This window comes from Equus quagga, chromosome 15, assembly GCF_021613505.1.
Source record: "Equus quagga isolate Etosha38 chromosome 15, UCLA_HA_Equagga_1.0, whole genome shotgun sequence".
NCBI classification, from domain to species: domain Eukaryota; kingdom Metazoa; phylum Chordata; class Mammalia; order Perissodactyla; family Equidae; genus Equus; species Equus quagga.
The window spans coordinates 89,998,793-90,018,290 of record NC_060281.1 but is presented as its reverse complement, the minus strand read 5'-3'; the positions used below and the strand labels follow the sequence as shown (position 1 = coordinate 90,018,290).

The 19,498-nt window shown below is 40.3% G+C and overlaps 1 protein-coding gene across 2 annotated transcripts in view; it reads left to right on the top strand.

Annotated features, from left to right (window-relative positions):
- Positions 1-19,498, top strand: part of PI4KA (phosphatidylinositol 4-kinase alpha) — a 146,488-nt gene that overhangs the window by 27,981 nt on the left and 99,009 nt on the right. For both annotated transcript variants that reach the window (XM_046639275.1, XM_046639276.1), the window contains exon 2: positions 16,022-16,138. In XM_046639275.1, coding sequence (XP_046495231.1) covers positions 16,022-16,138 — 117 coding nt within the window. The remainder of the gene's footprint in view (positions 1-16,021; positions 16,139-19,498) is intronic.

Genomic DNA, 19,498 nt, shown 5'->3' with positions numbered 1-19,498 from the left:
AGTCTGATGAAGTCCCACTTGTTTATTTTTTCATTTGTTTCCCTTGTCTGAGAAGACACGGTATTCAAAAAGATCCTTTTAAGTTCCATGTCAAAGAGTGTACTACCTATAATATCTTCCAGGAGTGTTATGGTGTCAGGACTTATCTTCAAGTCTTTGATCCATTTTGACTTTATTTTTGTGTATGGTGTGAGATAATGGTCTACTTTCATTCTTTTGCAAGTGGTTTCCCAACACCATTTATTGAAGAGACTGTCTTTTCTCCATTGTATGTTCTTGGCACCTTTGTTGAAGATTAGCTGTCCATAGATGTGCAGTTTTATTTCTCGGCTTTTAATTCTGTTTCATTGATCTGTGTACCTGTTTTTGTAGCAGTACCATGCTGTTTTGATTACTATGGCTTTGTAGTACATTTTGAAGTCAGAGATTGTGATGCCTCCAGTTTTGTTCTTTTTTCTCAGGATTGCTGTAGCAATTTGGGGTCTTTGGTTGCCCCATATGAATTTTAGGATCTGTTTCCGTGAAGAATGTCATTGGGATTCTGATTGGGATTGCATTGAATCAGTAGATTGCTTTGGGTAGTGTGGACGTTTTAACTGTGTTTATTCTTCCAATCTATGCATGGAATCTCTTTCCATCTCTTTATGTCATCATCTATTTCTTTCAATAATGTCTTATAATTTTCATTGTATCAATCCTTCACCTCCTTGCTTAAATTTATTCCTAGATATTTTATTCTTTTTGTTGCGATTGTAAATGGAATGTATTTTTTTCACATTTGAAATTCAGCTATATCTATTCAAGATAAAAAACTAGAGATTAATAAAAGAGTAAGCAGATTTCTACAAATGGTTAACACAAATATTTTGTTCCAATAGGGAAAGCTAAATCAAGTTCCTTATGAGCATTTGGAATTGTATTCTTGAGTTCTCTTTCTGTAAGTTCGTTATTAGAGTACAGAAATGCAACGGATTTTTGTAAGTTGATTTTGTACCCTGCAACTTTACTGTAGTTGTTAATTATTTCTAACAGTTTTCCAATGGATTCTTTAGGGTTTTCTATATATAAGCTCATGTCATCTGCAAACAGTGAGAGTTTCAGTTCTTCCCTCCCTATTTGGATTCCTTTTATTCCTTTCTCTTGTCTGATTGCTCTGGCCAAATCCTCCAGTACTATGTTGAATAAGAGTGGTGAGAGTGGGCATCCTTGTCTTGTTCCTGTTCTCAGAGGGATGCCATTCAGTTTTTCCCCATTGAGTATGATGTTGGCTGTAGGTTTTTCGTACATGGCCTTTGTTATGTTGAGGTAATTTCCTTCTGTTCCCATTTTGTTAAGAGTTTTTATCATAAATGGCTGTTGGATCTTGTCAAATGCTTTCTCAGCATCTATTGAGATGATCGTGTTTGTATTCTTCATTTTGTTAATGAGGTGTATCACATGGGTTGATTTGGGGATGTTGAACCATCCCCATGTCCCTGGTATAAATCCCACTTGATCATGATGTATGATCTTTTTGATGTATTGCTGTATTGAGGTTGCCAATATTTTGTTGAGGATTTTTATATCTATGTTCATCAGCAATATTGGCCTGTAGTTTTCCTTTTTGGTGTTGTACTTGTCAGGCTTTGGTATCGGTGTGATGTTGGCCTCGTAGAATGTGTTAGGAAGCATTCTATCTTGCCTGATCTTTTGGAATAGCTTGAGAAGAATAGGTATCCTCTCTGAAAGTTTGGTAGAATTCTCCAGGGAAGCTGTCTGGTCCTAGGCTTTTATTTTTTGGGATGCTTTTGATTACTGTTTCAATCTCTTTACTTGTGATTCGTCTATTCAGATTATCTATTTTTTTTTGATTCAGCATTGAGAGGTTGTATGAGTCTAATAATTTATCCATTTTTTTCTAGATTGTCCTTTTTGTTGGCATATAGCTTTTCATAGTATTCTCTTATAATCCTTTTGTATTTCTGTGATATCTGTTGTTATTTCTCCTCTTTCATATCTAATTTTATTTACCTGAGCTTTTTCTCTTTTTTTCTTGGTAAGTCTAGCTAGGGGTTTGTCAATTTTGTTTGTCTTCTCAAAGAACCAGCTCTTTGTTTCATTGATTCTTTCTACTGCCTTTTATGTTTCAGTAGCATTTATTTCTGCTGTGATTTTTATTATTTCTCTCCTTCTGCTGACTTTGGGCTTTGTTTGTTCTTCTTTTTCTAATTCACTTAGGTGTAGTTTGAGATTGCTTATTTGGGATTTTTCTTGTTTGTTAAAGCAGGCCTGTATTGCAATGAGTTTCCCTGTTAGTACTGCTTTTGCTGCATCCCATATGAGTTGGTATGGTATGTTTTCATTTTCATTTGTCTCCAGATATTTTTTGATTTCTCCTTTAATTTCTTCAATGATCCATTGGTTGTTCAGTAGTGTGTTGTTTAGTCTCCACATCTTTTTCTGTTTCTCAGCTTTTTTCTTGTAATTAATTTCTAGCTTCATAGCATTGTGATTGGAAAAGATGCTTGTTATTATTTCAATCTCCTTAAATTTGTTGAGGCTAGCCTTGTTTCCCAACATATGGTATATCGTTGAGAATATTCCATGTGCACTTGAGAAGAATGTGTATTCTGCTGATTTTGGATGGAGTGTTCTGTGTATGTCTATGAAGTCTTACTGGTCTAACTTTTCATTTAATTCCACTGTTTCCTTGTTGATTTTCTGTCTGGATGATCTATCCATTGATGTGAGTGGAGTGTTGAGGTCCCCTTCTATTATTGTGGTGTTACTCATATCTCCTTTTAGGTTTGTTAATAGTTGCTTTATGTACTTTGGTGCTCCTGTGTTGGGTGCATAGATATTTATAAGTGTTATGTCTTTTTGGTGGTGTGTCCCTTTAATCATTATATACTGCCCCTGTTTGCCTCTCTTTACCTGTCTTATCTTGGAGTCTACTTTGTATGATATAAGTATTGGGACACCTGCTTTCTTTTAGTTGCCTTTAGCTTGGAGTATCATCTTCCATCCCTTCACTCTGAGCCTGTGTTTGTCGTTGGAGCTGAGATGTTTTTCCTGGAGGCAGCATATTGTTAGGTTTTGTTCTTTAATTCATCTCACCACTCTATGTCTTTTTATTGGAGAATTCAATCCATTTATGTTTAGGGTGATTATTGACATATGAGTGCTTAATGCTGCCATTTTATCACTCGTTTTCTGGTTCTCCTGTATTTCCTTTGTTTCTCGTCCCATGTGTTTTGGTGTACCAATTGAGTTATATAGTTTTCTAGTTGTGTTTCTTTGTTTTCTCCTTATTTATTATTTGTGTCTCTGTTCTGCTTTTTTGTTTAGTGGTTACCGTGAGGTTTGTATTCAAAATCTCGTAGATAAGATAGTCCATTTTCTGATGGCCTCTTATTTCCTTAGACTAAACCGATTCTGTCCTTTTCCTCTTCCCCTCCTAAGTTGTTTTTCTCACATCTGATTCCATCTTGTGTTGTGAGTTTGAGGTTAAAATGACAAGATTATCCTTGTTTTGGGTGTTTTCCTTCCCTTTATCTTTAATGCTATTCTTGAGTATTTGCTAACCTGTTCTGATGTATAGCTACAATCATCTGATTTTGTTTACCTATTTATCTCCTTACTCTATGCTTTGTAACCTCTTTCTCCCTTTTTTTTCAGTTGTGAGAGCCTTCTTGAGGATTTCTTGTAGTGGGCGTCTTGTGGCTATGAAGTCCCTTAGCTTTTGTTTACCTGGGAAGTTTTTTATTTCTCCATCGTATCTGAAGGATATTTTCACTGGATAGAGTATTTTTGGCTGAAAGGTTTTGTCCTTCAAAGATTTGAATATGTCATTCTAGTCTCTCCTAGCCTGTAAGGTTTCTGCAGAGAAATCCACTGAAAGCCTGATAGAGGTTCCTCTGTAGGTTATTTTCTTCTGCCTTACTGCCCTTAGTATTTTTTCTTTGTTATTCACTTTTGCCGGTTTCACTAGTATATGCCTTGCAGTAAGTCTTTTTACATTGACATATTTAGGAGATCTGGTAGCTTCTTCCACATGGATTTCCATCTCCTTCCCTAGGTTTGGGAGGTTCTCTGCTGTATTTCTTTGAACAAGGTTTCTGCTCCATTCTCCTTCTCTTCTGCCTCTTGAGTACCTGTAATTCTTATGTTGCATTTCCTAATTGAGTCAGATATTTGTTGGAGACTTTCTTCGTTTCTTTTTAGTCTCAGTTCTTTCTCCTCTATCTGCAGCATTTCAATATGTCTGTCGTCTTTTATGCTGACTTGCTGCTCTATGGTGTCTGCTTGAGCATTCAGGGAATCCATATTTTGTTTTATCTCATCCATTGTGTCTTTTGTCTCCAATATTTCTGATTTATTCTTCTTTATAGTTTCAATCTCTTTTTTGAAGTAGCCCATGAACTCATTGAATTATTTCTCTGCATTCTCTTTTAACTCATTGTGTTCTTTGATGATACCTATTTTGAATTTTCTGTTATTTAGATTACATTTCTGTGTCTTCGGGACTGATTTCTGGGTACTTGTTATTTTCTCTATGGTCTGGAGATGCAGTATAATTTTTGATATTGCTAGAGGGCCTGGCTTTCTTCTTTCACATCCTAGTATTATTTGGTTGCAGTTACCACCTATTGCCATTGGCTGGGGGTCAAGAGCTGAGTATTCTGAGCTTTGTGCATTCTGCCTGGATCCCAGTTGCTGGAGCTGGTACTGGGTGGGGGTCGAAGGGGTACTTTCTTTTGTGTGCTTTTGCTGTCTGGTGTCCTGTGCTGTTGGCTTGATGTGGTTACCCCCGCATTAGCTTTCACCTTGGTAGGGTCTTTCCCCTAGGCTGCGAGGGCCCTCGGAGATCCTTGATTTTCCTGTGTTTGAGTTCCCTCCCCACTTCCTTCCCTCTCAGAGGTTGCGCACACTCCCAGATCACAGTCTTTTAGGGTAGGAGTGAAGTTTTCTCTTACCCTGTTCCCCCTCCTCCGAGGGGGATTCCAGCCTCTCCACCCTCCGACATGTGGCTACATGGGTGTCTCAGGTGTCTTTTGTGTTGTGTAGATGTCCTCTGTTGGAGTATGAGTGTCTTTTTCATTGTATGGTGTGGGGGAGAGATCATCGGAGAACTCACTCCGCCATGATGCTGATGTCACTCTCTGTTTAATTTTCTTGCCCAGCTGTTCTAGTTGCAACCCCCAGTACGATGTTGAATATAAGAGGTGAGAGTGGACATCCGTGTCTTGTTCCTGATCTTAGAGGGGCAGCTTTCAGTCTTTTACCGCTGAGTATGATGTTAGCTGTGTGTTTTTCATAAATGATCTTTATCAAGTTAACAAAGTTCCTTTCTATTCTTCGTGTATTGAGTGCTTTTGTCATACAGGGATTTTGAGGTTTTTTTGTATGCCTTTTCTGCATCTATTGCAAAGCTAATTTTTAAATTTTGTTAGGGCAGGTCTAAAATACCTTTTGCGACAGGGGTAGTTTAGCTCCACTGCTAAGGTATGGCCCTTCTGAGATCTCTACTGAATGCTTTGAGGGCTCTCCACTCCGGCTGGGAGTAGCTCAGACTCCTCTCAGCTCTGCATGAACTCCGGGAACAATTCAGCTCACAATTCCTCGGCTGCTCTTTGCCCAGCCTCATGGTATATCACCTGTATTGGTGTGTCTTAGGGTTCATCAAGGACTCAAGGGAAGTCTATTGCAGATATCTGGAGCTTTTTTTCTGTTGAGCCCTCTCCTCTTCAGAATTTTCGGTTGCTTTAGCATTCCTATATTTCCATTTCTTTCTCCTCAACTTACTGAGACCAGTGTGATCTGCTTGGGATGCCCTTCCCTTTTCTGTGATCCGGGATTTATCTTCTGGCAGAACCCAGGGCAGTCATAGGGCTCACTTTGTTCCTCTTTCTCGGGCTTTGCAGTCCTTTGCTACTTCTCCAGTGAATGAAAACAGTGGTTTTTTGGTTTATTTTTCTAGTTGTGTGGCAGGAAAATAAATCCAGGTCTTGTTATTCCCTCATGGCTGCAGGTAGAAGTTCTTGGATCATGAGATTTTATTGCTGGAGCAGACATTGCAAAACATGTATTTGCTTATCCTTTTATACATGAGAAAACTGAGGCTTGAGGGAGATAATTTGCCAATAGTGGCATAATTTTAAGACACAAACAAGATTCTGTATGTTTTCATATACACACACACTTGGTGTTTTGTCTACATTTTATGGAAGGAAATACAAAGGCGGAGATATTCAGGTAGTTATCCATGGCCACTTAGGTAAGAAGCTACAGAGCTGGACAATCAGAAACTCTCAACTCTGTGCAGCTCTGCTGATCATTGGAGTATTGCCCATTGAAATGGCATGCTGGGAATCAGAGATTTGCATTTCTGTGTGCTGCATGCTGCCAGGCCATGAGCAGGGCTCAAGAAATGATGACTGATTAATGTTGTGTAAACACATGTGTACTGTCACCTGTGTTAGCTATTGCAGGAAGCCACATTAGTTGGTCACGCAGCCATCTGCAGATGACCAAAAGAGCATCTTTAATGAAAACCCCATCCAGGGCTGCTTCTAGGAGCAGGGGCTCTTCCACCGGCATGTGCAGCTCCATGTGCATTGTGTCACAAGCAGCTTTGCTTATCCTGGTAGCTCTGAGTCACTTAGAAAATGTTCACTTACGTTCAGTGTTCTCTACGGGGGCAGTACATTTGAGAAAGACTCAGGCTGATTAACAAAAAAACTGCCACTAATACTTAAAGTTTAATCTTTAGTTCTCAAGGAATTTTGTTTCTCCAGAAAGACTTCTTAGCGGTTTCAGATAACAAAACTTGTAGTCTTTAAAAAATCGTTTGATGAGCCAGCTTGTAATGCTATTATTTTACCTTTATTCTGACCTAAATACCTTACCTACCCACACTGTTGTGTTTGATTCTCTGCGATTTTCTGCCCAGTCATCCACACCTATAAGGCCATCTTATTTTCTTCTTGGTTTGGCATTTCCTTACTTTGACAGTCTAAATTCATCTTATGGTATCTCTCTTTAAATAGCCTTGGGTTAAAGTACTGTCAAGAATTCTTATCAAAGTCTAAGGAAGTTACTTCTGTTGCCTCCCTGTGGTCCATTGGCTTACTGACCTCCTGAAAGTGATGTGTAGAGCCCCTCTGGATCCTTTTTTAAATGGGAGTAACCCTGGCCATCTCTGTCAGATTTTGGGCTTAGTCACCTTGTATGATGATAGGCTCTACTCCTACCACCCCATATAAACGAACATCTTGTTAGTTTTTTGTAAAATTCTGGGGAAAAAAATCATTCAATGTTATTTTTTCACTTTTTAAAAATTTATAGTCTTAAAGCTTTATTCTGCATTGAGACTTTGACATTCTGTGTCTTAGTTTCTTTATCTATAGAATGGGGATAATTAATACTACAACTCAATGTGTTATTGTGAAGATTAAATAAGATAATACAGACCAGCACCTGACATATGATCTTGTTATTTGGAGAATGGCCCCCACCAGAAGTGGTTCTCCCTTATCTGATAGATGACAACTTCTGTAGGACCTGAGTTCAATCTTCAAACATTCTTCTCACAAGAGTCCCAGTTTCTGAGAGCATTTTGCATCAGATCCTGGATCTTGTGCCAGGCTTTTGGGGCCTTGCATCATTTGGTTTCTGACTTGTGTTATTCACTAGTTGTTGAATCATTTTTACTGATTTTGAAATTCCTGATGAGCTGTAAGTCTTGTGAAGGAGTGACACTCTCTCTCTCTCTCTCTCTCTCTCTCTCTCTCTCTCTCTATATATATATATATATACACATCATTTTGATTGTTCTTCCATCTATTCCTCCATTCATTCGATTATGCAGCATATTTGTTCAGTGCAGATTGCATGCCAGCACTGTGCCCAGTACTGATTATGTGACAACTGTCACAACATAATTAAAGCCTGCAATAGGAAGCCTGGATTCTGGTAGTCCTGTATCTCTTTTCTTTTCTCATCTCATTAAATGCCTGTGATATTGGCCCCGTTAGTTCCATTCAGTATTTGGTAGGTTTCTGGAATGTCTAGGGTGCAGTGGATACAGTGATGAGGAGGACACAGTCCTGTCTTCAGTAAGCAGAAGATAAGTATACAAGTGACTCCAAAGTAAGATATAAGGAAGTAATTACCTCAAGAGAAGTACAGAGTTCTTGGCGGGCTCAAATTGAGGGGTCTGATGGGAGAGATCACATCATGTTGCTGGGGTCTGGAAAAGTTTTGAGAAACAGGAGACAATAGAGATGGATCTTGGAAGGATGGATAGAATTTTTGTAGGGGAGATAAGGCAGGTTGAATGAAATGTTGCAGATAAGCAAAGACCATGAAAAGGCCAGGCAGGGAGAAGTGAGCATTGTATGTGGGGCCTGGATGTTGAGGTGAAGTTGGGGAGGACCTTCATTGCCAGGCCGGGAGTGTGCATTGAGTGTTCTTTGGAGTGTGGAGCCGTTAAATGCGTATGAGCCAGAAGTGGTAATATTCGAGTAGGGAGAGACAAAAGTCAGAGAGAGGGTCTAATTAAGAACTGTTGCCTAAAATTGAACTTAACCTGTCTGGGCATAGTTGCCTAACCTGGAAGACAGGCTAGGGTTACACATGATCTGCCTGAAAGTGGACATTTGACAGTTGAGTCTGTGTGACCTCTTCCAGCCTTCCGTCTATGATCCTGCATATTTGTGGGAGGTGTTAGTGGTCCTCAGGCCTCAGGTTCAGGTGAGCATCATTTTAGTGTAGTAGTCGAATTTGTGTGTGTTCTGTATTTCTTTAGAGAAATTATACCAAGAAAAGCTCAATATCACATTCCATTTTTTCCATGATTTTTTTTGCTAATGAAGTAATTTAGTAAATTTGGTTTTTGTTTACACAGAGGTGTTAAATATTTTCAAGACCTTTGTGTGAGATTAAGCTTTACATACCCGAGTCTCTTGTTTCAAGTGGTACCTGCTTCAGTCTCTGCTGCGCCTGTTGTTGCACCCATGGGAGCCTTTCAGGGCAGGAATAGCTGCATCTCTTGCTCTGTTAAAAAGAGAAAAACTTTTATACTTAGATTGAGACTCTTGGGGAAGTTATATTTAAGTAGGAGGAGTTTTATTGATACTAAGATGTTGGAATTAAAGAAGTTGTAGGAACATCATATAAAGAAAATGTCTGCTTAGCTTATTTGACCCTGATTTTCTTTCAGTTTTATGTTACTTCTTTGTTCTTGGATTACCCAGATTCTGTCCATTGAAATATTATACACTTTTCTCCTATTTTCTGCGCTCTAGGAGTATAAATATTATTATCCTTTTAAAAATTAGATTTGCATTAATGGCGAAGTTGTTTCTACTGTTTTAAAATATTTTTTTCTAATTCTGAAGTTAACAATGATCCTTATAGAAGATAGAGAAAAGAATAAAGAAGGAGGGGCTGGCCCAGTGGCACAGCAGCTAAGTTTGCACGTTCTGCTTTGGTGGCCCAGGGTTTCCCGGTTCGGATCCCGGTGCGGACCTACGCACGCTTGTCAAGCCATGTGGCAGGCGTCCCACATATAAGGTAGAGGAAAGTGGGCATGGGCATTAGCTCAGGGCCAGTCTTCCTCAGCAAAAAGAGGAGGATTTGTGGCAGGTGTTAGCTCCAGATTAATCTTCCTAAAAAAAAAAAAAAGTAGAGAAGGAAATAAATATTTTTGTAATCTGACGACTACTTTTTGTGTCTTTTTTAACAGACAGTCCAGGTTTTGAGCTTTGTTTAATACTCTGTGACCAATTGTATTAATTTCCTATGGCTGCTGTAACAAATTACCACAACCTTAGTGGCTTAGAGCAACAAATTTATCATTTTACAATTCTGTAGATTAGAAGCCCAGCACTGGTCTCACTGGACTAAAATCAAAGTGATGGCAGGGCTCTGTACCTTTCTGGAGACTTTAGAGGAGAACCCATTTCCACGTCTTCTCCAGCTTCTAGAGGCCCCCATATTCCTGGTTCATGGCCCCTTCCTCCATCTTCAAAGCCACAAATGTGGAGCCGAGCGCTCACATTGCATCACTCTGACCTCTTCTGTCTCTCTCTACTACTGTTCAGGACTTTTGTGATTACGCTGGGCCCACGCAAATAATCCCGGAGAATCTCTCCATTTCAAGTCCGTAGCCTCATCATGCCTACAGGGTTCCTTTGGCTGGTGAGGCAACACCTTCACAGGCTCCCGGGATTAGGACTTGGACATCTCTGGGGACCTTCATTCTGCTACCTCACCAATGTAGTTCATACATGGCTGAATTGCTGTGTAGATCTCTAAAGTTGTTTATTCTTTTTTGGTATCTTTCTTTGACATTTTAAAACTGTATACTCAGCTTTTAGAGTAATTTTAAATTGTCAGAAATGATTTATCTTTAAATATCTTTTTTTCCCAAGATTGGCACATGAGCTAACATCTGTTGCCAATTTTCTCTCTCCTCTTTTTTTGCCTTCTTCTCCCCAAGGCCCCCCAGAATAGTTGTATATTCTACTTGTAGGTCCTTCTAGTTCTGCTGTGTGGGACGCCACCTCAGCATGGCTTGATGAGTGGTGCTAGGTCCATGCCCAGGATCTGAACCAGTGAAACCCCAGGCCACCAAAGCAGAGCACAAACTTAACCACTTGGCCACAGGCCAGCCCCTAAATATTTTTAGCTGAGTAGGGGTGGGAAGGAAGGTCTGAAGTCAGAGTAGCCCAGACCCCCTCCAGGCAATTGAGATGGACCACCTGGTAGTCCAGAGGAGATAGGATAGTGGAAATCGTGCTGCCTTCTGATATCTCTAGTGGGTAGGGAGACAGCTGCATGCGCAGTAGGGTTTAGACATGTTTATGGTGCTGAATTCTTATCCTGGGATATTGCTAGAGCTCATCTCTATGCCCATTCCGAGTATTAGTTTCCAGATAAGAGTGTAATACCTAAAGAACAAAGGAACAGGTAAACAGAAAACAAAACCCAACCCAGAACACCTACTCTGTGAGAATTCCGGTTCTTACACTTGATGTAAAGGAAGAGGCCTGGGGTTATCCTTTGGCCTCTGGGGCAAGTGCCAGGATGCCGCCAGCCCCCCAAATAAGGGAGGATCTGGATTGAGAAGAGAACCTGCCACACTGGTCAGAGTGGAGTCTGGGCAAAAACTAAGACTAGATGGCAGGGCCTGCAGCCTGGGGGGGGGGGGTCGTGAGTGTGTCTTTTCTTGTCCATGTGCACAGTGTAGAAGATGGGGATACAAAGATAGATGAGTTTTGCCCTTGAGGAGCTTACAAATTAGTGGGGAGACAGACAAATGCACTAATACTGTAGCGTTAATAGTGGGATAGCTGTTGTTGACAATCTTAGTGGAGCCCTTCAAATGCGTGAAGACAGCAGTTGTGTTTACCTATAACCTGATTGTCTCCAGGCTAAACATTCCTTTAACTGCTTCTATGGAATGTTTCTAGACTTCACATGTCCTGGATGTTGGTTTTAGGATACTTTCTAGTGTGGCAAAGAGGCAACTAAAATAATCTTTTCCCTCACTTCCACATGCCGTCCATCATCAAGTGCTGTAAACTCTTCCTCTGAAATGTATCCTGAGCTGGTCTGTTTCTGTCTATGCTTGTTCTGGTCACTACACCTTTGCCTGGACTACTGCAGGGGTTTCCTGACCCATCTGTCTGCTTTTGCTCTTGTCCTCTAAAATCATTCTTCATGCAGCAGCTAGAGGGATTCTTCTAAAGCTCAGTTCTAAACTCGAGGCATTAAGGCCCCTGTGTGTGCCCCTGTGGCTCTGGCTTCCCCTTGCCATTAGAGTGCAGTCTGGGCTCCTGACCTGGCCTGTGGCACCCTGCGGGGTCGTATCTGCCTGCAGTTGGATTTCTGGGCATCCCTGCTCTCCCTTTCCCAGTGTGCTGCTGCCCCAGTGGCTTCCGCCAGAATGCTCTTTACTGATTTGTCCTGGCTGGGTCCTTCTTAATCAGATCCCAGTTTAATGGGCACCTTCTTAGAGAGGCCTTCCCTGATTACCCCATCGAAAGTAGTGCTGCAGGCACTGTTGTTGGGGAAATAGAATTAAAAACAATATCCCAACCCAGAAACCCTCTCCACAAGGGTAGTAGAGAAAGAAAACACTTTTATTATTGAATAAGCGTTAAACCAGAATGTGATAGGTATCACGGGCAATCTACTAAGAGATTGCAAAGATAGAAAGAAATGTCACCCTTTTATATAGCCAAGCAGATACAACATGTTACGTACACATTTTCATGATAAATGATAACTAGTCCTCAGTAAGAGGCCTTCACAGCACCATTTGTCACACATAGTTCATCCTAACTTTACCTGGTAATTGAGATGACCATCTGTATTAGCTAATTGGCTTTATCCAGAGGAAAAACAAACTCCTATCTTTATGACAGGAGGTTGTTTTGTAACTTGGAGCAAAGAGGCCACTGAAGTTAGGCTCCTACCCTCCCACAGAAACTGGGAGATAGGGCTGCTATCTCCTTTGATGTTTACATTCCAAAGAGATGGCTCCCAGTCCTTGAGAAAGACATTCCTAGGTCAGAAAGCGTACAAAATGCCAATCCAGTCTTCAAAAGAATTTATGTACATTTCAAAGAAAGGAGAAAGTACTTACAATGGCAATTTTTCTAATGTAAATACTCAAAGAAAAAGGAGGAGAGGGAAATCTCTTCTCCTGTTTTCTTTTTTTTTTTATTGAGTTAATGATAGGTTACAATCTTGTGAAATTTCAGTTGTACATTAATGTTTGTCATTTGTGTTGCAGGTGCACCACTTCACCCTTTGTGCCCACCCCCCCACCCCACCATTCCCCTGGTATCCACTAAACTGTTCTTAGTCCACATTTTTAAATTCCTCATATGAGTGGAGTCATACACAGATTATCCTTGTCTCGCTGGCTTATTTCACTTAACATAATTCCCTCAAGGTCCATCCATGTTATTGCAAATGGAATGATTTTCTTCTGTTTTACAGCTGAGTAGTATTCCATTGTATATATGTACCACATCTTCTTTATCCATTCATCTGTTGATGGGCACTTAGGTTGCTTCCATGTCTTGGCTATTGTAAATAATGCTGCAATGAACATTGGGGTGCATAGGACTTTTGGGATTGCTGACTTCAAGCTCTTTGGATAACTACCCAGTAGTGGGATGGCTGGATCGTATGGTAGTTCTATTTTTAATTTTTTGAGGAATCTCCATACTGTTTTCCATAGTGGCTGCACCAGTTTGCATTCCCACCAGCAGAGTATGAGGGTTCCTTTTTCTCCACAACCTCTCCAACATTTGTTACTATTAGTTTTAGATATTTTTGTCATTCTAGTGGGTGTAAGGTGATATCTTAGTGTAGTTTTGATTTGCATTTCCCTGATGATCAGCGATGATGAACATCTTTTCATGTGCCTATTTCTCTTCCCCTATTTTCAACAAGGAGAATTAAGCCTCTTAGTTTTAATTTGTATTTATTTTTACATGATCTCATCTCTGATATTCACCTGGCTTGTCCGTCCTTGTCTAGAATGAGAGCAGGGGCCCAGTCTGCCTGGTTTACTTGCATCCATGGTACCCGAGGTGGTGTGTCCCATGGAATAGGTACCCACTAAATAGTGAATGAATGAGGTAAAAGTGGACTGACTTGGTTGGCTCTTATATAAGCCATTTGAAGAGTGTTATCGAAAAGCAGTAGCATGGACAATGCTTATCATGTAGTATGAAGTGAGTCCTGTGTCCAGGTAATGACCGTGCCTTTGTTCCTAGCACATTATCTCATGTAGCCCCATGAGGACTGCTGTATAGACGGGGAAGTTGAGGCTCAGGGTGTCACCCAACAGGTCTGTACCAGAGCCAGGATGTAACTCTGGGTCTAACTCCAAAGTCCATGTGCATTTCACTGCACTAAAAATTGTCAGCATTAGATTTGTCTATGTACAGCAGAGAAACAAAACACAATCCTTACCCTGCCCTCAAAGGAATCCCTAGGGATAGAAAAAAGGTCTTAGAGTGCAAATATTTAAAATTTTAAGCGTTATATGTGTTTGTTGTGTGCGAATATTGGTGAGTTATCTTTTTTGTACAGTTACATCTTTTCCCTGTTTAATAATGAGATTATGCCAATTTTGCTGAGTCTCTGAGTCGCTGTTCTGTCTTCTGGCACATTAGTTTCACCTCATGGGTGTGTGGCATAGTGTATCTTCTGTGTGCCCAAGCATGGTATTGATAAAGATTGCACAGGACGGGACAAAGTACATAGACTTTGACAAGGCCTCACACTCTTCCCTCTGGTTCCGTGTGATCCATTAATCAACATTCTTTGGATCTCATTGACTCATTCTGATATAAATCCACCTTCTTTTTGATTTCTTATTTGTAGGGATATTTCTTGACAAACTTTTCCTGTCAAGATGTGTGATTCACTGGTGAAGTGGCTGGAGTCTCTGAAATAATCACTTTATTGTGGATGGTCTGCAGCTCCTTTGTATTTTATTTTCCCCTCTGATTGTAAAGCACATTCTCCTTATGGAGAAACACTGAAGGGAAGTGGGAATTTAGCGTTTCTGTTCCTCTCTTATCTGTTACTTTATGCTCTTTTGCCTAAGCTTTTAGTCATAAAAGCATGGATTTCCCCCCCCCATATGTATATATTTTTATTTTAACTTACTGGATGTTTTCCCTGATTATATAAGTAGTGTTTTTCCCTAGGACGTATTTTGGCAAATATAAAAGCACAAAGAAGAGACAATACTACTGATCATCCTACCTCTCAAAACTCTTAACATTTTGATATTTTTTTCTGTATGTGATAATTCAGATCATTCCTCTCATGAGCTTATAGAACATTTAGAGCATTGTTCCATGTCATTGCTTATTCTTAGAAAAATGTCATGTTTAATGTGAGTAATATTAGGTTAAACTTTACAAAAGCGTTGTTTGTATAGGTCAAAAATGGTTGAATATCAGCAATTTCATGTGATTCAACATAATATTTCATCAAGTGGCTGAATTATTATCTAGTCTCTTGATGTTAATATTTAGATTGTTTCGGATTTTCAGTTAACGTACACAACACTGTGTTGAAACTATTTTACATATTTTTTGCCAGTTTCTAATTATTTCTTTGCAACCATTCTTGGAAGGAAAACTGCTAGGACAAAGGATGCTGCCTCTCTTCGGGTTGGAAGGTGCTTTTCTTTCCAGCCTGTGTTGTCCTGTTGTATTAGCCCTTTGACAATCTAAGTGAACAAAAGCAATTTGCTTTCTTTTTAAAATTACAGTGGTAATTGATTGATGTACTTTCAGGGCGAATGTCAAGCTCTGCACCCGATTTCCTTAGCCATTCAAACATCCCACGAGACCATGTGAATGTCAGTGAGTGACTGCTCATTGGGTCCACAGGGAACAACAAGGTTAGGGCCTCCTGGTGTGTCTTAATGCTCTGTTCAGAGCTGCTTGTGGCAGAAATTTTCAAGATTGGTATCACCTGTTTTCCTATTCGTAATAAATCCAGATTTTTAGTTCCTTTATGATAGACATTTTTTGTTGGTTTGTTTTGAAGATAATCCTAATTTTTCCACTTATTCAGTAAATTGGTGACTTATTGCTTGCTTGCCTTCTGCTAGCCACTTTATGGCATATCCAGTAACAGTGGATGTTGTTTATTGAGCACATACTAAGTTCTGTGCACAGTCCTAAGTGCTTTACACACATTTGATCTTTAAAAAGCCCGGACCGTCCTGATACGAAGTGCAGACATTAGCCATTGTGCTTTACCTCCTCTGTGTAGACAGCATTTTAACTCTCGGTCCAGGTTCCTCAGAGTGTGTTTGTTTAGGGGCGTGTGTATGATCATTTCAGAAGCTGGAGATGGCCTTTTCATGATAGTTTGAAAAAAAATGATTTACTGGTTATATAGACTCACTGGGCTTTTATGGTACTGGTTTATTCTGAATGTGGATTTATATATTTTTAATCTATGGGGGGGTTTTTTTGGTCTCATTTTCTAGGTCCAAAAGCTGCTTTGTATGTGCCCAGTAGATTTCCATGGGATCTTCCAATTAGATGAAAGACGGAGGGATGCGGTGATTGCACTGGGCATTTTTCTCATTGAGTCTGATCTTCAGGTAAGTCTTTACTAAATTGAAAGTGTTTCTGCAGTGTTAAAGGGGAGTATAATTAGAATTTAAATTTGTACTTGCTTATATTTACCTAAAGCAGTACTAGAAGAATGCGAGAATATTACAAGAGCCTAATAAAAGTGGTTTGTGGTGGGCGGGATGGGGTAGGTGAGACAGGTGGGAATGCGACTTCTTAATGTGCAACTTCTTAGGAAGTTTTATTTTGTGAAATGTGGGAATATATTATGTTGCTTAAAAAAAAAGTGTTTTGAGGGTTTTTTGCCAGAAAGTTAGTTAAAATGCTTTGGGAAGTAGTTGTGTGCCCTCCAGAGTAGACTTGATTTTCAATCTCAGGTAAAACGCTTGTTAATCAGACTCAGAGTAACTGGTTTTTTTTCCCTTCCAAAAGGACAGTATTCTTTGAGATAATTTTGATATAATACTATCTTTTTCAAACTGTGATAGATATAAATTAAGTTTTAGAGTACATTGTTAATGTGCCTTTTAAAGGTGATTTTAAAACCAGTATTGCAAAGCTCCAGCAGAAAACGGCATGGCCATTGTTTTTTCAGTATTTACCAAGGCTAAATGAAACAAATAATTGATCACTGGATGTAGAACCTTTTATTTATCTACCTGTTTATTTTTATCATTACTGAGAGTCAGGTTATTTATTTATTTATTTTGAGGAAGGTGAGCCCTCAGCTAACATCTGCCACCAATCCTCCTCTTTTGCTGAGGAAGACAGGCCCTGAGCTAACATCTGTGCCCATCTTCCTCCACTTTGTATGTCGGTTGCTGCCGCAGCATGGCTTGACAAGTGGTGCGTAGGTTCGCACCCAGGATCCGAACCAACGAACCCTGGGTCAATGAAGCCGAACGTGCAAACTTAACCACTGCACCACTGGGCTGGCCCTGAGAGTCAGTTTTTTAATTTTAAGTTTAATCATGTTATGTTAAGAAAATAAAGGGGCTGGCCCTGTGGTCTAGTGGTTAAGTTTGGCATGTTCCACTTTGGTGGCCCAGGTTTGCAGGTTTGGATCCCAGGCGTGGACCTACACCACTCGTCAGCCATGCTGTGATGGCAACCCACATGTAAAGTGGAGGAAGATTGGCACAGATGTTAGCTCAGGGCTAATCTTCCTCAGCAAAAATAAATAAATAAAAAGAAAATAAAGATATTTGATATTTGAATTTTTATTTATCTAAAAAAGTTAACTTGCATGTCCTGAAAATTTTACTTCAGTAAGGATTTATTTAATTTTTTTTGATGGAGAAGATTGACCCTGAACTAATACCTGTTGCAAATCTTCCTCTTTTTGCTTGAGAAAGAACGGCCCTGAGCTAACATCTCTGCACATCTTACTGTATTTTTTTTTTGTATGTGGGTTGCTGCCACAGCATGTCTTGATGAGTGGTGTAGGTCCTACACCCGGATCCCAACCTGCGAACCTGGGCCACTGAGGCAGCGTGCGCTGAACTTCACCACTGTGCCGCTGGGCCAGCCACAAGGATTAGTATTCTTGACAGAGTATTTATACCTTTGAAAAAAACAAAGTATTTTAATTTTAGAGCAATATTTTAAAAATTAAGTAGACTATCTGACCAAGGCCACATGCAAGACCAAGATTAGATGCATAAGCTACAGTTTAATTCTTCTTCCTATTTATTTATAAATGTCAAAAGGAAGAAAATCGTTTTCTATTTGCCAAGTCTAATTTAAATTTAAATATAAAATAAAGGGAAGAAAAGAATTTAAAAAAAAATCTGTATGAGAAACTACCTCTGTTCAAATGTGTATTCCTTGAAAATACCTTTGGCAAACACATTACTTGATAGGTTTACCTGTAAGTCCCTAATACTTGTATTAGTAATAATTTTGAAGGTGGCAAGGAAGAGACAAGTACAAATTACCTTTCATGCATTCAGGTTCCAGATAAGGATTGGCGGGACTTGGGGTGGCAGCTGACATCCTGTGAGCCATACAATCTGCTTGTGCTTCCAGGGAAGCCCATCAGCCTTATGGATACCAAGAGAAGGGTCCATCATGTTTCGCCAGCCCTCTGGGCCTTTGGGACCAGCTGTCTCTTGGTCCACCTGGAATTTATGTTCCTTGTCTCTATCCAGGGTGGGCTGTGGCGTTGGTCTCCTTCATGTCCAGCGGTGGGCTGCTCTGGCAGCAGCTGTGGCCAGAGCAGCAGGGCTGGTTTACTCACCACACACTACAAAAGCTGTAACAGTGCATATGGGGAAGAGCACAGGGGCCACTTTCTCTGCAGGGAGCCGTGCAGCGCAGGCCCTTCTGAGTTTTGTGCCTATTAGGATCCTGGACAGGTGTCATAGCCAACTCCTTTTTATCCTTTAGAGGAAGAATTGTTTTGTTTTCACTAAAGAAAGTTCTGTATTTGTTTTGGTTATCTATTGTGGCATAACAAACTACCTTGAAACTTAGTGACTTAATACAATGTATTTTTTTCCCTCACAATTCTGCAATTTAGACAGGGCTCAAAGAGTCGCTGTCTCTGCTCCATTCAGCATCACTTGGGGTGGCTTGAAGCCTGGGGCCTGGATCACCTGAAGGCTTGTTCACACATGTGTCTGGGGGTTCATCCTGGCTGCTGAGTGGTACCTTAATTTGGGCCCTTAGCCAGGGCACTTCTATGTGCATGTCCATTCCATGGGACCTGAGCTTTGTCGCTTTGTTACAACATGGTACCTTGGTTCCCAGGACAAGTGTCCTGATAAAGAGCCAGGTGGAAGTGGCACTGCTCTCTCTAATGTAGCCTGGGAAGTCAGTCTCCTTCATACGGCTTTCTGTATTCCCTAGACGCAAGTTGCTGAGGCAGCCCATTTTCCAGGGGAGGTGATTTTGACTCCATCTTTCAGTGGAAGGAATGTCACAGGATTTGCAGACATATTTTCAAAACCACCACATGTTTTTTGGTGTTTCAGGACATCAAATAGTGTCCCCCTTCTTTAGAGCACATTCATCTAATCTTTCCCTGGAGCAGCTATAAATAGCGAAACAACCCAAAGAGCCGAAGGTTATGGAGTTATATGTTAATTGGCTAGTTTGGAAACTAGAAGAAAGTAATTTTTTCATTGACTAATGTTGGCTGTAAAGTCTAATGCTCAGTTTGAGAGAAGCAAAAAGAAACATGAAGCAGAAAGTTGAAAAAAGAAATGAAAGGAGGATAACGGCTGTGAACAACAGAAGCATCACCCAGTGTAGAAACTTGTGGCTGTGAGCTTCTCCCCAGTCCAGAGAACCTGAGATTGGGGCCCACTGAAGGGTTTGGGGGCTCTCTGAACACCTCTTAGTGAAGCCAGTTTTGAGTGTGTGTGCACAAACATACTTTCTTCTGA